Below are 21428 nucleotides of genomic sequence, written 5' to 3'. Positions count from 1 at the left end.
TAACATCTCTATCTCATTTGTCATATCAAGATTAAATTAGTCAATATTTGAAAAATAATCAAAGGTAGATCTAAAGGAAAGAAAAATCTTAGATCCCCTGACTTCTATCAAAATACATATCATGGCTAAAACCCTGTCAGCAACTAAGCACCACACAGCCACTTGCTTATTCCCTGGCAGTGGGATGGGAAGAGAATCAGAAAAGTGAGGAAACTCAGGGACTGAGATAAAGACAGTCTAATAGGAACACAAGCAAAGCAAACCAAGGAATTTGGAATTCATTCACCCCTCCCTATGGACAGCCAGGTGTTCAGCCATCCTCAGGAAAACAGGGCTCCATCACATGTAATGGTGACTTGAGAAGACAAATGCCATTGCTCCAAACATCCTCCCCTTCCTTCCTTTTCCCCCAGGTTTACGGGCTGAGCATGATGCCATCTGAAGTGGGATATTCCTCTAGTCAGCTGGAGTCAGCTGTCCCAGCTCCTTGTGCTCCTCCAGCCTCCTCACTGGAGGGATGGGGTGAGAAGCAGAAAAGGCTTTGACTCTGTATTAGTGCTGCTCAGTGAATGAAAATGTTCTTCCATTATCAACACTGTTTTCAGGACAAATCCCAAACACAGGCCCAAACCTGCTATAAGAAGAAATTTAAGTCTATTGCAGCCAACGCCAGCACCTTCTCCACTCCTTATTCCATACCATTCATGTCATGCTTAGGTCCCACACTGTGTTGGGATCTGAGCATGACATTCTGTGGTCTGGAATATCCCTTTGGCCAGTTTGAGTCAGCTGTCCTGGCTGTGCTCCCTCCAGGCTTCTGTGTAGCTCCTCACAGGCAGAGCACAGGAAACTGAAAAGTCCTTGACTTAGGGGAAGCACTACTTAGCAACAACTAAAACATCAGCATGTTCTCAATGTTATTCTCATACTGAATCCATAACACAGCACTGTACCAGCTACTGGGAAGAAAATTAACTCTATCCTAGCCAAAACCAGGACAGTACCTATAGTGGGAGGTATGGAAATGCTGTTACCTGTTTTAGGAGGAAGGGCAAAGCATCCCTGCTGACTTTTATATTACACTGCTATGTCCCATACCACCACCACCTCATCTCCTTCATATCTCCAGGATTGAGCCCATCATAGGAATTTTTAAAATGCAGCAGCCTTTAGGTCACAGTGTAACAAGCAAATTCTGTTTTGGCAGGAAAAGGGCACAAATGTTTCTTACACTTCCATTGGGAAAAACATTTATTTGATCATAGCAGGAACAGGTGGCTTTGTTAGCTACACAAGCTCATTCTACAATGTTTACAGGCTGTTTGCTTCTCATTTTATTGGCTGACAGTTCAGCTTCTAAGTATCTGATTTTGATAGCAGAAATTCATATTGATCATTTAAGTTTTATACTGAGCAGTTTAATCAATCATGACACTGAGAAAACTCAAAATATATTAAATATACCTTTCCAAATGGTAGAATGCACAGACCTGTATGTTATCACTCCAAGCAAAAAAACATTTTTTGTTGTGTTTTCTAATATTTTCTAAGCTCTATCTGCAAAAAAAAGCAATGTCATTTTGCCACACTCTTCCACAGCTCTCCAAAGGTTGTTGTTGAAATGACAAACTCCATGTGACACAGCAATGTTGAACTTTACTGGGGGTATCAACAAACTCATCAGCATTGCACAAGAAAGACCACACAAGATACTAAACAAAAATAAACACATGGTGACACCATGGGAAGTGAAATAGGATGTACTGAAGGAATCAAATAATTCCAATGTTAATTCCTGATTGCCACTGGATTCCCAGGATTTCTTGGGTCAAGACACTCAGTGAGTATGTGACTTGGCTGGTTTGAGCTGACCAGACACCTGTTTTGGTTGACCTTCCAAAAAGACTGATGGAAGCAAGGCTGTAGCTGTGCAAGACCTCAGAAGGTCCTGTACAGTGTCTTCAGAAGAGATACAACCACAGGACCCAAGGAAAGTTCTAGTTGGCACACAACCTAATCCTGCACTAAACAGTTGAGTATAAAACCTCTCACACTTTCTGGTATGTACTGAAGCAATCATTTACTTACCTGGGTTCTTTCTGTGCTGACTAGAACAGTCATCTATCCTACAGTCTTATGTGAAACGTACTCATCAGAAGTAAAAAAATATCCCTTGATGTCCTGTCATGAGAAGTGGAAAATGTCTCTTGCTTATTTGTAAGTAGAAATCAAAGAGATTAGGATAAAGGAACAACTTAAAACACCTTCTTAATTCTGCATGCCAAAGCCAAGATAAGCCACAGATAACAAAGCTGTTTTTCTTAAGAGAGGGGTGAAGTTCAAGAGACTAGTTTCACCTGATACAGCCTCAGCCTCTAGACCAGTCACAAAGCTGGCCAGCAAATTACCAGCTGTGTTCCCAATTCTCTTCTCTAATTTGTTGTCCCAAACCCATGACAATTTAATTTTTCAATCAGAAAAATAAGGTGCTCTATCCCTGTAAGTGTTCACATCCAGGCTGGATGGGGCTTTGAGCAACCTGGTCTAGTGGAAGGTGTCCCTGCCCATGGCAGGGAAATTTGAACCAGATGACCTTTAACATCCATTTCCTCCTGGGCAACACTAAACCACATCCCCAGCTTCTCTGGGAAACTGAATGGAAAATATTTGTGAATTGACAGTGATCCTTTAGCTGCTTCCAGTGCTGCCAGAGAAGATCAACTTCACTGGAAACAGTTCACTTACCAAAAGGAAGTTTCTCTCACCTGCCCTTTGGCTTCACTGGGGATGTTTGAGGTTTTCCCCAACCCCATGAGGCTGTCTCCTATGGCAGCAGTGCAAACATCAACACTGCTGGCAGCCTCTGAAGCCTTCCACTGAGCAAGCACAGCAGGACTGGAACTGCAGTGACTCAGGCACAGCCACAGATGCTCCAGAGACAAAGGGCTGTGAGCAATACTCTGTAAAATGCACGTACAAAGGAACGGGGTGAGAATCATATAGGGCTGGGGAGGAACATGGCACTGCCAGGCAAACAGGATTTGCTCCATCTGACAATCAGACTGGTAAAGCAAAGTAAAACTCATAAACTGAAGCCTTAAAGACAAATAAGTTCTGTTTTTCACTTGGTATTCCAATAACCAATTGCAGAACCAGAATGAAGCAGATTTTTCTTATGTGAGGAAAATGGAGCATGAAGAAGAAGGAAAAAGGAGACAAAAAAAGCTCCAAGCTGCCTTGTTGCTGACTGTATGCTCCCTCTCCACAGTTATCTGATATATCAAGCTTGGCAGTAGCTGTCAGTAGCAGCAGAGATACTTTTCTAATTCAATAAGTGAGCGGGAGCAGTAGGACAGGGAAAAGGAACAGCCGCACACTGTACAACCCTCTCATGCCCTGGACTTGCTGTCCGCTGCCTCCGGCCCTCCTTCCGTCCCCTCCCTGCTCTTCATTCGCTCCCTTCCTTCCGTCCTTCCTCTCATGTTCCCCAGCTGCCATTTCAGAGCTGCCTTTCCCTGGCCACCCCCTCAGCCTCAGCTGCTTTCAGACACCCACTGCATCGCTCTGCATATGAAAATGAGCTGTCATATTTTCCAGCCTCTGAAGCAAGAGATTATTTTTGGGAGAGGTGGTTTTGACAGTTCTGCTCTGTAATTCAAAGGAGCACAGGGCAGGGACAGAAGATACAGCAGAAGAACACACACGCAGGGCTCCCAGCTGTACATTTAGAACGGGCAGGAGGTCCCTGGGGGACACAAGGCTCCTGGGGACTGTGGGAGTCAAGGAACAGATACGTCTCCTCACTTCCGAGGACTGCTCTTTGCTGAGCCAAGGCCAGCTGCTACCAGCACAGCTACAGGACGTGCCACTGAGATGACAGTCGAGCCCGCCTGTGGAGGACAGGCACAGCAAACCCCCTCTCCACCCTCTCACCAAGTCCTTCACCCCGATCCCCCACACCACCAGGCAGTCTCTTACAGAGCCCATACTCCCTGCCAAACCCAGAACTCATCTGAAGATCTGGCCTGAAGGAGGGGAAGTGTAACAGGTTTTTGACCTACCAGTCCAACCCCAGTCTTTCTGTGTGTTTTGACTACAGCTGGTCAGTGCACATTGTAAGACTTGCAGGGCCCTGCACCTGGATGGAGGCACAGCAAAGCATTGACATGGTGGGAGCAAAGTCCAGGGCTGAGAGGAGACTCTCTCAGGCAGAACAAGCAGGAGGCTCCCTGAGTGACCAGACAAGCAGACTGAAGAGAGGCATGGCTGCAGAGGGTTGCTCTGGAAATTAAAGTTGAAACAAGCTGGCTTAAAGAAGCAAAGAAAAGGGGAGTTGGGGAGGCTGGTCTAGAAACATCAGTGGCTGGAGGTGTCAATGGAGGAGGAATACTTTAGGGAGGATCCAGAAATGGTGGAGGAGGCAGCAGGATCTGAGTGGCATAAGTGATACAGAACAGGCTCTGGCAAGTGAAGGTTACTGGGAATGGCCACAGGGAGAGGCTTTCATGGAGCAAAAGCAGTTACAGACATCATGGGAAGGAAGGTGCCTTAAGAGGTGTTAAGAGACACTGTATGTGCTGGGGGTACATGAGATTGGCAGCTGGGACAGGCAAGCCAAGAGGATCTGTGGAAGGGGTGCCAACGGCAGCAAGGGGGATCCTGCAGAACCACAGCAACAGAGAGCTGAAATGGCTTACTGGGAAGCCAGGAGCAGGATGGGCAAAGAGGTAAAGCAAGGACAAGGGAGAGAGAAGCAAGAGTGGGAAGAGAACAAAACAGAACAAACCACCTGAAGCATGAGCTGCCATTGCAAGTCAGCCCTTTATATTCTCATAGTCACACCAAGCAGAGCCAAGAAGTTCCTATCAGTGTTGGATCATAACTTACTTCATATCACATAAACAGAGAGAGACATGGCCAAAACTCCAAAGTGTTTACAAAGCTTTGCTCAGTGTCCCCTGAAAGTCACTCTTATGACAAATCTAAAAGGTACATGATCAAGCTTAAACATCACTATGCTAATTTCACCTTTACATTTTATATGAAAATAATTGTATTCTGTCCAAAGAGCACTTTATAGAAAATTACTGCAGAATCACTGTAACTTCTTCCAAGAGTCCAGCACACACCTTCAACATGTTGCCATAGTAAGCAAACTAAAAACAGCAACAGTAGTTCATGCTACAGATCTTCTGCTCATGTTGGAAACTGGATTTTTAACACAAAAGTTCTTACTGTATCAGTAAAACATTTGCATATATGCATTACATACAAATAAGGGTGAAAAACTGACCATTTTCTCCTGAATGTACAGAGAAACTATTAGTTTTGTGAGTGAATTTATCATGTAGGCTGGTGCAACTTTTACAGATTTTATTTTTGTGGCAATAATATGTTTCAAATGAGATTTCAGAATGTTTTAAATAAAACCACTTACAATCACAAAAACTATGACAGACCTCACCATAAACAGAAAACACAGAATTTCACCAAGAACTATTGAGTATTTGTTCCACAACCTTTATTTCAGCCAGGGCAGAAGCACTTGTGAGCCAGGAGCTCTTTCCCCAGCTGTGCTTTGTGTGACAGTAGCACCTTCTGACAAAGGACAGCATGTTCTGGGAGCCAAGCAACCATTCTATCAACATTTTTCCCCTGTTGATTTTGATGTGAAACACACAGTTAACACACTTTCTCCTGTTTCTCCACCCAGAGACGTGGGATCCAATGGAGTAATTTGTAAACAACTGTTTGCTACTAGCAGCGAAAGGAGGTTGGATCATCCTGAAGTGAATTCTCTTTTGGGGATTCCCTCTAGATAAGGTAGTCAAGCCACTCTGTTTCCCTGCAGTGCCTGCAGGGATCTTATAAAATCTGTCAGAAAGTCAGGCAGATCCCCAGGGTGCACAATAGAAACAGGAGATGGGAGATGCAGATTTCTCTCTAGTGGCATGTTTTCCTATAGGTGCCAATTGTGGCAGCTGCAGGAGCAAGGGGAAAGGGATCCCACCACTGGCAGCCTGGTGCAAGGGGCATAGTGGGAGAGCACATCCCATCAGATGTGTCTGGGGTACCACTGTGAAGCCAAATAACAGAGATTCCATCTGTACAATGTATCACTTGAAATACTGGAATTAAAGCAAAATAAAAAAGTGTCTTCCTGGGAATAAAATTGCCACTCTTTTGTCAATATATGGCTTTGAAATTGCTAAGTATTACTCTAAATTACATACATTTATGGTCATGTTTTGCAATATTCATATTCTTTTTTCTATCTTCAGGCTGAAGAAACTGCTCATTTCTTGCAGGTTGGTTTTCTTGGGGTTTTTTGTTTCTGTTTGGTTTTTGGTTTTCTCTCTTTCAGGCATAACTAAACTCTCTGGGACAGGTGTTTGTTGTTTCCTTGCTTTCCAGGAAGTTGCAGGAACACATCACCTGCTGCCAGACCCCTTCTGCCAACTGGGATTGGCCGGCATGGCAAAGAATTAAGCAGAATGAAAGAAAGGACCATGACATCATTGAAAAGGGGAAGGACAGGAATAACATAATCACAGAACAATTCGGTTTGAAAAGGTATCTGAGACCTTGGACTGAACACCGCCGTGCCAACTGCACCATGGCACTGATTGCCACCTGCAGTCCTTCCTTATACACCCCAAGGGATAATGACTCCACCACCTCCCTGGGCAGCATATTTCAGTGCCTGATCATCCTTTATGTGAAGAAATTCTTCCTAATGTCCAACCTAAACTGCTCCTGAGGCAGCTTGAGGCTGTCTTCTCATCCTGCTGCTTGTTGCCTGGGAAAAGGGCTCAACCCCCACCAGCTACATCCTCTCATCAGGGAGTTACAGAGAGTGATAAAGTCATCCCTGAACTTCCTTTTCTCCAGGCTAAACACCCCAAGCTCCCTCAGCTGCTCCTCATAAGACTGGTGCTCCAGACCTTACATCATCTCAGTTGTCCTTCTTTGGACTCTCACCAGCACCTTCATGTCCTTCGTGAATTGCAGGGTCTTGAACTGGACACAAGGTGTGGCCTCACCAGTGCTGAGTACATGGGGAGGGGCACTGTCCTGGTCCTGCTGGCCACACTATTGCTGAGACAGGCCACAGTGCCATTGGCCTTCTTGACCACCTGGGCACACACTGGATGATTCAGTAGCTGTTGAGCAGCACCCCCAGGTCCTTTTCCTCTGAGCAGCTTTCCCGACACTCTACCCACAGCAGGAAGTGCTGCATGGGGTTATATGGACAATGTGTAGGACTGAGCAAGTCTCCTTATTGACCCTCACAGCACTGGCTTTGAGTCATTGATTCAACCTGTCCAGATGCCTCTGCAGAGACTTCCTACCCCTCAGCAGACCAACACTCACACCCAACTTGGTGCCATCTCCAAATTTACTGGATCTCCTCATCCAGACCATCAATGAAGATATTAAACAGGACTGGGCCCAATACACATCCCCAGGGGACACCACTGGTGGCTGGATGCCAGCTGAATGTAGCACCATTTACCACCACTCTCTGGGGCCAGCCATCCAGCCAGTTTTCAAGCCAGTGAAGAGTTCACTTCTCCAAGCCATGGGCTGCAAGCTTTTTCAGGAGTATGCTATAGGACACAGAGTCAAAAGCTTTCCTGAAGTCTAGCTAGACTATATCCACAACCTTCCCCTCATCAACTAGGCAGATCACCTGGTCATAAAATGATGATCAGGTTGTCAGGCAGGACCTGGCTTTCCTAAACCATCCTGGCTGGGACTGATCCCTTGGTTGTCTTGTATGTGTCATGTGATTGCACTCATGATGATGTGCTTCATAACCTTGGGCACCAAGGTTACGCTGACAGGCCTCTAGTTCTCTAGATCCACCTTCTGGCCCTTCTTATGGATGGCTGTCACATTGGACAGCTTCCAGTCATGTGGGATCTCTCCCTGGTTAGCCAGAACTGATGATAAATGATGAAGAGGGGATTGGTGAGCTCTTTGGCCAGCTCCCTCATCACCCTAGGATGACTCAAATCCAGTCCCATAGACTTGTAAGCATCTAAGTGGCACAACAGGTCACTAACTGCTTCCTCCTGGATTACAGGGGGTCCATTCGGCTCCCACCCCTTTCTACCAGCTCCGGAGGTCTACTGACCCGAGGATAACTGGTCTTAATGTTGAAGACTGAGGCAAGGGTGTTAGGAAAAAGGAAAAGAAAAAAGGAAAATGCTCTCACCGAACAACGCTGAACCACTTAGGATGAGGAGAAGGGGGGGAAATCTCTTAAGTGAGGCTAAACAAGCAGGAGGAAAGAAACTGAACTGTAACGAAGCATCAATAGCACTTCTAGAGCACAACACCAGCCACAGCTGCAGCCTGGCCTGGATCCGGCTTCCCAGGTCCCGACACACACAGCCGCTCAACTTTCATTACAGCTTTCTGACGGGAAAAAGAGCCCCGCACGGAGCAGAACGGATGCGGGGTAAGGCGATTAGCAGTGCCCCAGCTAAGCCGCAGCTGCTCCCGAGCCGGCCGGGCGGCAGCGGCCGGGGCAGCCGCGTCAGGCGCGGCCGAGCTGCCTGCGGCGTCCCCCGGATCCCGGCCGCGCCCTGGGCTGACACGGACTAGGGTGGTCCCGGCTGCTGGCAGCGACCTCCCCCACCCCGAGGGTGCTGCCAGGACACAGCGGCGGGACCCCGGACACGGGGATGGGCCGAGCAGGTCGGAACCACCGCGCCGCTCTCCGCTCTCCCCCCGCCCGCGGCCCCGCTTCACCTCAGCCCGGCGGGGAGCGGGGGCCGCGCCGCGGAGGCCGCTCCCCACCCCGCCGCCGTGTGACCTCATGCGGGAGGAAGCGCCGGGCCGCCCCCGCCGCTCCCACACGGATGCCGGGGAGGGAAGGGCAGGGCACGGCGGGGGGGCGGGGGCGGCCGCCCTGACTCAGCCGCCGGCGGGGACACGCCGTGCTGACACTCCGGCCACGCCGCCGCGGGGCCGCCGATCACGCGCGGCCGCCCGCCGCCCATTGGCCGCCGCTCCACACACCTTTGCCGGCGATTGGCCGGCGGGCGACCCGGGGCCCCGCCCACCCCCCCGCGCGCGGGCCCGGGGGCGCCGCCGCCCGAGCGGGGAGCGGCGAACAAAAAGAGGAAAACCGGGAGAGCGACGGCGGCACCTCGGGGCGGGCTGGGCTCCTCCGGTGAGCGACCCGGGCGGTCGGGGCGGCTGGGACGGAGGGAGTCCCGGGGGTGGTGCGGCACGGGGATCCCCGGGGCACGTGCGGGGGCGACCCACGACAGGAGGGACCGCGGGCGGGAGATCATGCTCAGGCGGCGGCTGGAGGGGCTGAGTGGTGAGTGGGGGACCGGAGCTGCTGGGGTGGGCTGTAGGAGAGCCGCCCTCGTGGAGAGCCCTCCGCGGGGCAAGCCGGCGAGGAAAGCCGCGGGAGCGAGGGAAGGAGGGAGAAGCCGCCGTGAACCTGTTGGCAGCGCCGGTCCGGCGCCGTGCAGCCCCTTGTGCCTGCGTGCCCGACCGGGCGCGGGCGCCGGCGCCGGCCTCGGCGGCTGCATGTACCAGGTGGCAGCGGTGAGGGGGGAGGAGAAAGCCGGGGGGATCCCGGCGCCGCGCGGGGTGGGCGGCGCGGCGGCAGGGAAGCGGAGCGGCGCTGCGGGAAGAACCGGCCGCCGCTCCCGTAACCCACTCCCCGCAGGGTCGCCGCTTCGCTTCCCTTCCCCCCGGCGGGAGGCGGCGGGTGTGGCGGCGCTGACCCCAGCCCGGCCCCCGCCCGCTGTGACGGCTCCTCCCGCCCGGGCTCCTTCCCCGCCCGCCCTCACGGCGGCCGCCGCCGCGCGCCGGAGGCGGGGGCGCCGCGCGGGGGAACTGGGGGAAAGGTCGGCGCGCGGCGGCGCCCGCTCACGCTTTGTTCGGGTGCCCCGCCCCGGGCCGCGCCCTGCTCGCTGCGGGCCAATGGGCGCGGGGCGCGGCTCCGGGACAGCCAATAGGGGAGCGCGGGGGCGGCGCGCGCGGGGGCGGCCGGCGGGGTGCGCTGAGGTGAGGGTGGCGCGCGCCCAACAGCCGGGGGCGGGGCCGCGCCTGAGCCCCGCCCACAGCCCCGCGTGGGGGCCGGGCAGGGAGCGGGCAGCGGTGCGTGGGGTACGGGTGTGTGTGTATGTGAGTATGTCTCCGTTATACAGCTCCGCTCTCCCAGCAGGTGATGTCCCTCGCATCTACGTGTGTGCGAGAGAGACCCTTTGAGTGCTTTCTGGACCGTTTTTTGTTGCTAATACCTTTCGAAGAAAATGTGAATCAGCCCCAATGCGGTTCTTTCTCATGTGCCAAACTAAGCATAATGCTGAGGGCTGTGCGTGTCCAAAGCGAAAATAGAAAGAGGGTGGGATGGTGGAGGAAGTTTTCTTTTACTTTTTTGGGGGGTGTGAAAATTTTTCTTAAGTTCTCAGACACAGCTCTTGCAGTGTGGAATAACTTTAACGTACTTAAGATCCAGAGTAGTTCTTTTGTCTCAAGTAATTATATTATTTTCATCTGATGGCCAGATTTCCTCACTAACAGCTTCATAAAAATACTACATAAATAAGAAAGAAGGCAGGAAAACACAGGTACATCAAGTGTATCTATCTTGAACAGGTTGCCCTGTTTGTTTTTTGCAGTGCCTTCTTACAAGCAGCTGCAAAATAAACTTAGCATCAGGTTTAAAGTTACTTTTTTTTTTTTTCTCTAACCAAAACAGGAGTAAGAAATGGAGATGATGACTGAAAAACAGAGAGATACAAGGTATTTCTGGAACAATACGCCTGAAAAAAGCGATTATGAGGCTGTAGAAGCCCTTATTTCTATGAGTTGCAACTGGAAATCAGATTTCAAGAAACCTGCAGAAATGAGACCTATAACTCCTGCGTCTGACATGTCAGAAGAGAGTGATGAGGCTTTGCTTCCTGGAGCAGCGGACTTCAATGCCATACCAGCATTTGTAAGTTTTCCAATTTGTGTGTGTTTGCTTGCTTTTAACAATCAGTGTGGTGCTGTCCTGTTAACGTCCCCCCCGTACTGTGTCTCTCTCCTGCACAGTGCCTGACCCCTCCCTACAGCCCTTCCGACTTGGAGATGTCGCAGGTGATCCATCCGCTGGGCAAGGCGCTGCCCGAGGCGGCCAAGCCTCCCCTGGCCACGCCTCGCAGGGAGGCGGAGCGCTCCCCAGCTGCCCGGCCTCTGAAAGCTCGGGTGACAAGCGTTATCCGCCACACGGCCGATGCCCAGCTCTGTGACCACAAAACCTGCCCCGTGCGAGCAGCCAGCGTGCTCAAATACCAGGACAGTGCTGCGAGGGGAGCAGACAGGAAACAGAGCGCCAGAGAAGAGCTCTCGGTGTGCTCTGCCGTGGCACCGAGCGGAGCCAGTGCTGACACCAACGAGCTCTCGGTGGCAGAGGGAAGAACTGCAGAACCAGCTGGTGGTGCCGTCCCCTTGACAAAGCCCTCGGTGAGCAAGGAGGAGCCTGTCCCTGAGCCAGGGGAGCAGCCAGCGCTGGCAGCACCGCTGTCCCCTGCCCAAGGCAGCGGAGCCCCCCCCGTGCCAGTGATTTGCCAGATGGTGCCACTGCCCACAAACAACAACGTTGTGACGGCCGTGGTGCCCAGCCCCACCCCGAGCCAGCAGCCGGCTCTCTGTCAGCCCATGGTCTTCATGGGCACCCAGGTGCCCAAAGGGGCTGTCATGTTCGTGGTGCCCCAGCCAGTTGTGCAGGGCACAAAGGCTCCCATTGTTAGTCCAAATGGCACGAGACTCTCTCCCATTGCCCCCGCTCCTGGCTTTGTACCTTCTACAGCAAAAAACACTCCTCAGGCTGATTCTTCAAGAATTAGAAGTCACATTTGCGGCTACCCAGGATGTGGGAAAACGTACTTCAAGAGCTCCCATTTGAAGGCTCATGTCAGAACACACACAGGTTGGTTATTGCTGCTGCATGTTAAAATCTAATGGAGAAAACTGTGGTTGCATGTACAGCTTGTTGTAGTTGTAGCCATTACCAGATCTGTTCATGGAACAAGCTGTGGGCCAGCAATGAAATACTTTTTTTTGCCAGCATGCATTATAGAGCTGCCTAATCTCTGACGGGAAGTCTCCCTGAGGGGAAGTTGACTCAGCAGTTTGTTTGTGCTGGACTCGCTTCGTGTCAGAAGGTGTTCAGTAATGCATCTGTGGAAGCAAGGCCTTGCCCAATGTGGAGCATGCTTTCCAGGGTTAAAGGTGCCTCATTGGGCTGCTCCTCTGGAATGCCTTTGCCAGGAATGGGTAAAACGTGGAGATTGGAGTGGATTCTCACATCCTCTCATAAAACAAACTGTTCCTGCCTTGGATATTCTAGAGTAACTTCTCCAGCCTTAGCCCTTAACTGCAGTAGCAGAAAGAGTTCCATGTATTATATCATCATTATAATATCCATGTATTTTCACACAGCCTCACAGTGCACTTCTAGAGCTCTGTTACATAAAACATCATTGCAGGCTGCGCTTCAGAGGGGAGTTCTGGGCATGCTGAGTCATCATTATCCTCAGTTTACACAGAGCTGAGTGTTAAAATCAGTTGTCTTGAGATGTGAAAAGCATTTCAAACTATTGGGTTCCAGAGAATTTTTAACCTTTAACCCTTACCCATACTACTTAGCCTTGCAGATAGTGAGCTGCATGTTTAAATATTAATATATAAACAATTTTCTATATTTTGTGTGTATAATGCTCACGTAGATTTTTGGCTGAGCTTCCATAATAATAGAAACTTTCCTGCCAGTTAAGTCAAATCCTGCCAGCTGAGGCAGCAGTGTTAATTGCTCAGTGCTCACTGGGTTTTTCCCTTTGTGGTTTCTTCCCTCGCAGGAGAAAAGCCGTTCAGCTGCAGCTGGAAGGGCTGTGAGAGGAGGTTTGCACGCTCTGATGAACTGTCTCGCCACCGCAGGACGCACACCGGGGAGAAGAAGTTTGCCTGCCCCATGTGCGAGCGGCGGTTCATGCGCAGCGACCACCTCACCAAGCACGCGCGGCGCCACTTGTCGGCCAAGAAGTTACCCAGCTGGCAGATGGAAGTGAGCAAGCTCAGCGACGTGGCCGTGCCACCAGCGTCTGCCACCGCCCAGTGAAGGGACTGCCTCTGCAGACGGCGGAATTAACTGTTGTTGCTGGGATGGGCCGGCTGGAAAAAGGCTTTTCCTCCCGGTCCGTGGTTGTCCCGCACTGGCTGCTGACAGCAGCACAGAGAGGCAAAGGCAGCCTGCACTCAGTCACAAAAGATGTTGCTGGGAGAACCAGTGGCTGACTGGAGTAGCAGGTGTCTCCTGCACTGGTGAGGAGAGAAAGAAAGGGAAGGCTCTAGAGCAGAGCAGCCACATTGTGCCAATTCTGAATTCTGCAAATCATTTGCATATGCTCTAGATCCAGTCTCATGCAAGTGTTCCTGAGGGTTTGCTGCTCATGCCTGAGGCCAACTCCAGTTTTAGCTGTCAGTTGTCCATCTTCAGTAGGCGCAGACAAGGACAGCAGCAATGTACAGGCACAGGATTGAAAGCCCAGAGCCCACCTGCGTAAGATAATCTAAATCAGTCCTGCTACTTCTGCCACCTTTGCTTGGTAGGAACCTTTTCCTTCTTACCGTTCTCCAGCTCCATTGTAATTGATGATTTGATGCCAGACTTCTGGAGATTTTAGGCATCTCCTCTTGCATGGGGTGGTTAACACACCCAGCTTTGCACTGCTGTGTCCAGAGGGGCTTGGGATGGGCATGCAGGGGCACTGCATGGGCAGTTGAAGGGCAAGAACTTTTCCTAACCCTTATTAGCTTTGTAATGTTTTCCCAGCTGCTTTGGCAAGCTTTGTGATTGATACAGCTGGTTATACCTGAGCATCGCATGGTGCTTCTGCTTTTGTGTTGCTTATGGTTTCCTTTCCACCTTCTCACTGTGCTTGTCATGAGCGGATAACGGGGCACCTTGAAGACAAACTTGGTAACTGTAAACTATGGTTGATTAAAGAAGAAAACCAGAAAAAGAATCTTAGGCTTCTCGATTGTGTTATTCTTTGAAAGGCAGTTTATGCTAAAATTGAAATGGATATGCTGTGTATAGTATTAAATTAGAAAGTTGTAATTCAAAGAGGAAAACAAGGCAGCAAGGACACCGGCCTAGAATTTAAACCAGCTTTTGTGACAATGCATCAATTTTCACTATTCGTATTTTATCGTATTATGTTGAGGACACATATCAGAAAGTGAATGGTTTGAAAATAGTGTATTAGATCTGCTTTTTGTGACTACTTTAAAGATTTGCACATTTCTTACGTTGTACTTTATACTTTGTTTACAATAAACCAGTTTTCTTTAATATCAACCTCTTTTTTTTTTTAAATTTGTAGCAGAACTTATCCCTTTGCGAGGAAAACAACCTCAAAATAAAATTGTCCTGACCAATGGAATGTTATCTCTTAATTTTTTAATATTTTTAAGCACTATAAAGCCCACAGGAGTGGAATTTCAAGTCTGTGCTTACTACTCTGCATCTCTGTTTTGGTTTGGTTTTGGGTTTTTTCCCAGCTCTTCATCTCCCTGCTTTTCTTCAGCACCCAGAGCTAATTGTGCCCATGTGGGTTGTTATGACACTGATGAGAAGTGTTTCCTTTTGTTGGTGTTTGCCCAGCGTTCCCCAGGAGGGAGCCGGTCTGAGGCTGTGGGTGGTGGCTGCTCCCCCGGTGTGGGATCCCTGTGGGTCCCCAGGGCCAGCGGGCAGGTGGTGCTGGCCCTGATGGGCTCCAGGCTCGGGGTTTGCCTGCCCTGTTAAAGCTGACCCTGCAGGGAGGAGAGCAGGGAACTGGGGCTCTCCCCTCTGAGGGCAGAGGCTGGGCAGCCTGGCCTGTGTCGCTGGCCCTGTGTGCCAGCGCTGGCCATTGGCACTGCTCCTGTGGGCTCTCCTGCCTCTGCTCCGACTGCCCTGCCTGCAGGGGATCCCCAGATTTCACAATCGCACGGATGCTGACTCACTGCCCTTCCCAGCTGTGGGCTGGGGCAGAGGCACTCCTTACCTTATCCTGTGTGACACAGGGCCCTGCGTAGGGAGCACCTGAGTCACTGCCCTTCCTGTTCCAGGTGGGATATGCCAACATAGCCCAGTGCAAAAGAGATGTTTCTTCCCCAGCAGTGTGAGATGTGAATCCCATTCCAACATCTTGCTCCAAGGTATTTCTCACTTCATGGCCATGAGAAAATACTGTAACAGCTCTGGGTCTGAGACCTTTCCACATCTGCAAGTAGCACTGGGCTAGGAACCAGGTCCCTGCAGCAGCTCTGCCTGGCACGCTGATCCTTGCATGCCATTTTGTGCTGCAGCCCTACAGGAGGGCATAAAGGAGGTGCCACCTCCCCATGGGCATCCTGCCGTGCAATGGCCCTGTCCCTCTCCTGCAGTGCATGTGGTGGGCTTTGCAGCCCCTGTCTCAGCAGGGAGCTGAACTGGAATCTGACTTTCCAGGCAAGCACTCTCATGCTGCCATTGCAACAACAGAGGAAGAAAGTGGGTTTCCATGCCTTGACCATCTCTGCTGCCTGTGTTTTCTGCAGTGAAAGCAGCTGCTGGTGCTTTTTGAGCAGCAGCCCACTCTGGGAGTGTGCATGGGCTGTGCCCTGGGGACCCCCCCTTGGCTGCACTGCTGGGAGGCTGCTGAGGGAATCTTGTTTCTAGCATGCTGTCAGCTAAATAAAATGCAGCTTCTCCCTCTAAATACAGAACCTAACAGCAAGAAGTGCACTTCTGGCTGGTTCCAGCTGAAGACAGAGTCACAATTGTGAATTCACCTCATGCCATTTTTAAAGCCTAACTGTGAAAGCCAGCTGGAAATTACATTAGCTATTTTGGGATTTAATCCAAGGGTAACCTGAAAAATATAGTTGAAAGGGTATTATTAGACACCTTTTCAATGCTAGCTTTATTATGCAATCAAATTTGGCTTCATAGTAGGAAGCTTGATTTTTATGAATTTTCTACAGACTGCTGTAAATAATTAGAACCTCCTTATTCCTGTATATAAAACAAAGGCACACCTTGTATTTTTCCTCCTGTTTGGGTTCAGTGATGAAGCCAGCAGGATAGGTTAGGGGACCTGAGGTCTGCTTGTCCCACCCAAATGATCAGTAATGGGGAACTGCAGTGCCAGGGCACCCTGCATATGTCCTGAGCACTCTGAGTGTTCAGGGATTTTAACCTCCAGAGAGGATGGAGAAAAGGCTGGAAAAAGCAAGCATTCTTGCTTGTGGTTTGGAAAAGAATGTTTTCCATTACAGCAGGAGTATTTGTGGGAGGCTTAGATGCTCTATGAGTGAAATAATATGTATTTTAAAAGATGAAAGGTCCTGAGTTGGGTCAGCTTGTCTGAACCCCCAGATGCAGCTGAGACAAGAACCAGGGCAGCCTGTCTACCCATCCTGCCTGGTGAGTGCAGCTTTCTGAGGTTTTTTCTCCTGAGCTTTACCATTCACCAGTGCTATTTCAAGACACCCTTAACCAACCAGTCCTGTCATTCTGGCACAGGGTGTCTTCAGCCTGTGTGCCAGGGTGGGTGCCACAGAGCAGATGTGGCCCAAAGAGCTGAGAGGAAGGATTTTATGATCAGCTGGCCTGAGACTGGCACACCACAGGCAGCAACATCAGGTGTTCCATTGGCAGTTCCCCACTTTTACTGTAAATGGGTGATTCATTTGTCTGCTTTGGCAACAAACTTGGATAACCAAGGAAACAATCTCTCAGAAAAGCTGGAGCTCAAAATCAGGTCAAGAGAAATGATGAATGAATATGTGCATCATGGGCTCAAGCTTCTAGTTCTGTATCACATATTTTCTGCAGGAAACTTTGCTTCTCCTGGAACATGTGGTCAGGAAATGTAATATTCAGCTAGAACAATTGGGTTTGGGTCTTACAATGTAATTTAACATGTCACACAGAGCTTTCATGTGTAGGAATATGGGGTTCTAAAGTGCTTTCTTGTGCACAAAAGAAAATGTGATAGTAAGATAGAGAACAAGAGGCAAAACACATCTTTAGCTATCTTTTCATATTCATGAGAAGACAGGAGATAAACTTGCTAACTCACTTCCTGTCCTGTGCTATAAATCATCATATAAAATGCATTAAATAATTCAAAGCTTTTTTAGATTAACACAGTTTTGATGAAACTTCATACTTGATTGTGTAGTCTACTCTGAAAATCAAAGTAGTTGTCTCAGGAAAAAAAATTCTGCTGTTACCATGACTTCATTTCCACTACTTGGAAGGTTTCAGTAGATGTCAAGGTACTTGCATGGCAACAGCTTCCCAAAAAAATGGACACAGCCATGGTGGGGACTGCCCATGCACTAACAGCTGTGGAGAGGCACAAGCACACCCTGCCCCATCTAAATATTCCCCAGAGCCTCAGCAAAACTTAAGTGTCTTTGAATAGCTAGGACATACAGAGAGGACATATAGAGCATCCTCTCTGCCCAGGTCATCTCCTGCCTACTTCCAACACATGCAAGAGGATCTGACATTTGGCAAGTCTACCTTTTTTAAAAAACAACAAAAATCCTTCACAAACTTATCTTTATTGCCACCTGGGCTGAATTCCATATAGTTGTCATTATTTAATGGTGAAGGCAGGGATCTTCTCAGGGATAGCCAGGGAACTGGCATGGAGCACTTATGGTGAGAAACAACCTCAGGCAGTTTAAACCCTTCTGCTTGGGAAACAGAGCCTTGAATGTTTAATTGCCTGGCAGTCATTTGGAAAGAGCAACCCTCACCTTCCTTAAATGAAAATGAGAGTATCACATGCAACATAACTGGAATAAAAATAAATACAGGATACAGAGAACAGCACATTAATGGCCTAAAATGCAGGGTTATCAAAACATTAATGAAACTCCCATGCAGAAATCAATAAAGCAAGTCCCCTGACCACCCCTCAGCCATGGTGTAACATTGCCAGTTGCTGCACACCAGAGGAGCAGCTGCTAAATAAAAAGGCATTTAGGACCCACAGCATACCAAGAGGACAGAGCAGCCATCTCCAAGCAAGCTATGCAATCAGCTCTATGAAGACAGAGCTCTTAATCAGCTGTCATCAGTATTCCTCAAGTAATCCTGACTGAGGCAGTAGGGACTGCAAATGCAAAGTGAGGGCTAGGAAAACCAAAGGGATTCCCCTGTTTGCAGCTGTGTTGTGCTGCTGCTGGCATCCAGTTGCTATGCAGGTTTAGGGAGTAGCTGCCTCTAATGCTCTTGGTTGAGCATAAGTGGTTTTATTTCCTTTTCTTGTTATTTCTTGTTAGTGCTTTGAGTCCTCAGATCCTCACCTGCTGCAGCTGAGGTGACCCAGGAGCTTCCCACACTGCCAGCAGAGCTGGTGGCTGCTCAGGAGGGTGGTGTGGTCACCTCCAGGTCCTTGTGCTGGGAAACCATGATGGCAAAGGAGTCGTGCAATTTTTGGAATAAAGGGGAAACTGTGGCATCCCTGTGAAATTCTCAATGCAGTACACGAGTCAAGAATGCCAGTCATAGAACTAAGGAAGAGAAAGAAATTGTTGCCATCTGGAAGTGCCCAGAGGGAAGCAGGGCAGGCAGAAAGGAGGAGCACTGACAGGCTGGCTGGCCTAGATAGCATTGCTCTGCTCTCACTGATTCATCTTAACATGAACCTCCCAGCCGTGGGACAGCAGGAATTATTTCAGGTCTTCCCATACGAAGTGGTCAGTTGTTAATCTGCAGCTGGGGGGATCTTTTTATTATTACTTTTTTTTTCCCATTTAAGCAAGGGACTTTTCAATGCCGTATTTAAACGAAGCAACAAGTATGATGAGTCGATGATGAGTCACCCGGCCAGGAAAAAAGCGGTAGGAAGGCTGGACTATTTATAAAATGTAAAAGAAAGAAAGGAAATATATTCTCGATGCAGTTAGATCTGGACGGAGACTCCAGCTTCTCTTGCGGGATAACATATTCCCAGGCGCCAGTCGGCAAAGGGAGGGAGGGAAGCGCTGGCGGGCGCGCCCGGGTGTCGGGATGATTCAGCGGCGCCGCAGGAGCGGGCGCTCCGCAGGGGAACCCGCAGCCTCCTGCGAGGGCACGGCCGGGCTGCGGCACCCACCGCACGGCAGGGCGGGCACGAAGCGGGGCTGCTCGCTGAGTGCGCTCGGCGGCTGCTGACAGCGCAGCAGGGCATCCACACTGAGGGGATTCTTCCTCTTCTTCCTCTTCTTCCTCTTCTTCATCTTCTTCCTCTTCTTCCTCTTCCTCTTGTTCTTGTTCTTCTTCTTCTTCTTCTTCTTCTTCTTCGTCTTCTTCTTCTTCTTCGTCTTCCTCTTCTTCTTCCTCTTCTTCTTCTTCCTCTTCTTCTTCTTCTTCGTCTTCCTCTTCTTCTTCCTCTTCTTCTTCTTCCTCTTCTTCTTCTTCTTCTTCTTCTTCTTCTTCTTCTTCTTCTTCTTCTTCTCCTTTTTCTCCTTCTTCTTCTTCCTTGTTCTCCTCGTTCTTCTCGTCGTCCTCCTCCTACTCCTCCTACTCCTCCTTCTTCCTCTTCCTCTTCCTCATCCTCCTCCTTGTTGTCCTCCTCCTCCTCTCTGTAGCTCAGCTGAGTTACATCTCGGCTCATCACTCACACCACTGTACCGCAGGGAGGGATGTGGAGGTGCCATGGGAAGAAAAACCTAAGGAAAGATCTCTTTGGCAATAATTGTGCAGTGTTGGCATGGCTGGCAGGGGCATCACTGTGTGTGCAAAGCAGCCTAGGTGATCCCAGATGGGAAATTCCAGGAGATTCCAGTGTCCCACCAGGGGCTGGTGCAGCGGAAAGCGACGAGAGCTTCACCTCCAAGCAGTGCCCGAGCTGTCACCAAGGGCACATGCAAGTATCATGTCATGTCCTCACTCAGCAGATATTTGTGTACAATACACACATTCCCTGGCGTTTTGACACTTAAATTCTGGATAATTGTAGCTGCTCTGGGATACAGGGCAGGGTTGGAGGGAAGGACCCATTGCCAGGAGGCAAAAAGCAGCTGGGGGCTTGGAAGTCTCACTCACAGAACAAGATCAGCACTGTGAGAAGGGGCTGGACTGCACCAGTACCTCGTGTTTGGGTGCACAGGGTCCCCAGCATGGGTCACTCAGCTGACACAGCTCTGTCCTCACATCCCTGTGCTGTGCTCACATCATCCCTGCTTCTGGCACTGTGCCAAAATCCAAAAGCCTGTCACAAAGCCATGTCGTGGCATGGTCAAACAGGTGCTTAAACAGGACAGGGGACAGGAGGGTGATGAGCTTTCATTATCTCTTTAGACATGGATTATGTGCTGGTGGCCTGATCCAGTGTTCACAGTTCTGATCCAAGTTGTGGCTTGGTGCTGACACTCAGCACGTCCTGGTTTGTGGGACACCTGCACACCTAATGAGATCAATAACTTCAGGAGTTTATTTAGGCCCTGCTCTCATAAAGCACTGGATCTGGGGAAGAAGGAGGACAGATCTTGATTGTTTAGGTGACAATGTCTCTGACTGAGTGTACACAAGGTGGAAATAGGGTCAGTACCATCTGCACACCACTTCAGGCTTTGAATGGGCAGCCCCCTGAGTGAGTAGTGTGAGCTGCTCACTGGTGCACCTTTAAAGAAACCACCCAAATCAGCAAGTTTCTAAGGGAAATCAAAGTGATGCTTACTGGGGAAAGTTAGTTTTGTTTGCTACAGTTAAGAAAGTTGGCTGCCTTTGTTAGCCACAGCCTTCAAGGAACAAGAAGAGAAACCCAATTCAATGTATTTACAGTATTTTTGGTGTTAGTAGGTAGCAAGAAAAAACAAAGAAATGTGTTCCTGTGAGGCTATTTCAGTGGCTTTTACTACCACCATCAATAGAAGCATTGCTACAAAGGATTAACAGATTTAATTTTTCAATGCTGCTGCCTGGGAGAAGGAGAATTCCTCAGCAATGTGACAGTGCTGTCTTGAGTTCATCACATCATATCCAAAAAATACAGACCCTGCCTCCTGAAAGAATTTCAGCCTGTGTTGAAGGCCATTTCAACACTAAAGCAAACTTTTAATTGACCTGAAATGTGTTGTTTTCTCAAATCTCTTAAACAAAAATAATTTTTTATTACTTACTCCCACAGTAAGGAACTGATCTGCTTTATTTCTGCATGTTGCTAGTGTTGGCTGGTTCAAATAGGCTGTAAATAAACCATTTCTTTTGCTTGCATATTTGCAGCATGCAGTCTGTGTTGACTTGGAGCTCTGGGGAAGGCACTGCTTTACTCCACAGAGGCTCAGCAGGGCTGGCAGGGTCTGGCAGCCTCAAAGCAGGCTTTAGATGTTCCAATATCTGCTGCTTCAGTTCAGTCCCAGGTGGGACAGCCTGCAGTGGTTGT

At 49.5% G+C, this 21428-nt stretch overlaps 1 protein-coding gene across 2 annotated transcripts; it reads left to right on the top strand.

The window, feature by feature from the left end:
* Positions 1–8962: 8962 nt before the first annotated feature.
* Positions 8963–14463, top strand: KLF10 (KLF transcription factor 10). Of its 2 annotated transcripts, none has more exons than XM_056484558.1 (4): positions 8963–9184; positions 10733–10972; positions 11071–11947; positions 12876–14463. In XM_056484558.1, exons 2-4 carry the CDS (start codon positions 10742–10744, stop codon positions 13133–13135), a joined length of 1368 nt encoding a protein of 455 aa, XP_056340533.1. In that variant the 5' UTR covers positions 8963–9184; positions 10733–10741; the 3' UTR covers positions 13136–14463. The 2 variants fall into 2 exon arrangements, with proteins under 2 accessions (XP_056340533.1, XP_056340534.1); XM_056484559.1 differs by lacking the exon at positions 8963–9184 and adding an exon at positions 10149–10195.
* Positions 14464–21428: the final 6965 nt, after the last annotated feature.

Source organism: Oenanthe melanoleuca, chromosome 2, assembly GCF_029582105.1.
Source record: "Oenanthe melanoleuca isolate GR-GAL-2019-014 chromosome 2, OMel1.0, whole genome shotgun sequence".
NCBI classification, from domain to species: domain Eukaryota; kingdom Metazoa; phylum Chordata; class Aves; order Passeriformes; family Muscicapidae; genus Oenanthe; species Oenanthe melanoleuca.
Note: the sequence above shows the minus strand (reverse complement) of the source record. Positions and strands in the feature narration are given on the sequence as shown.

Bases quoted from the DNA above. Each gene is read 5' to 3' on its own strand.
- KLF10 (XM_056484558.1), top strand. From the start codon at position 10,742: ATGGAGATGATGACTGAAAAACAGAGAGATACAAGGTATTTCTGGAAC. The intron at 10,973-11,070 runs GTAAGTTTTCCA...TCTCCTGCACAG, and splicing joins TCAATGCCATACCAGCATTT to TGCCTGACCCCTCCCTACAG. The intron at 11,948-12,875 runs GTTGGTTATTGC...CTTCCCTCGCAG, and splicing joins TCATGTCAGAACACACACAG to GAGAAAAGCCGTTCAGCTGC.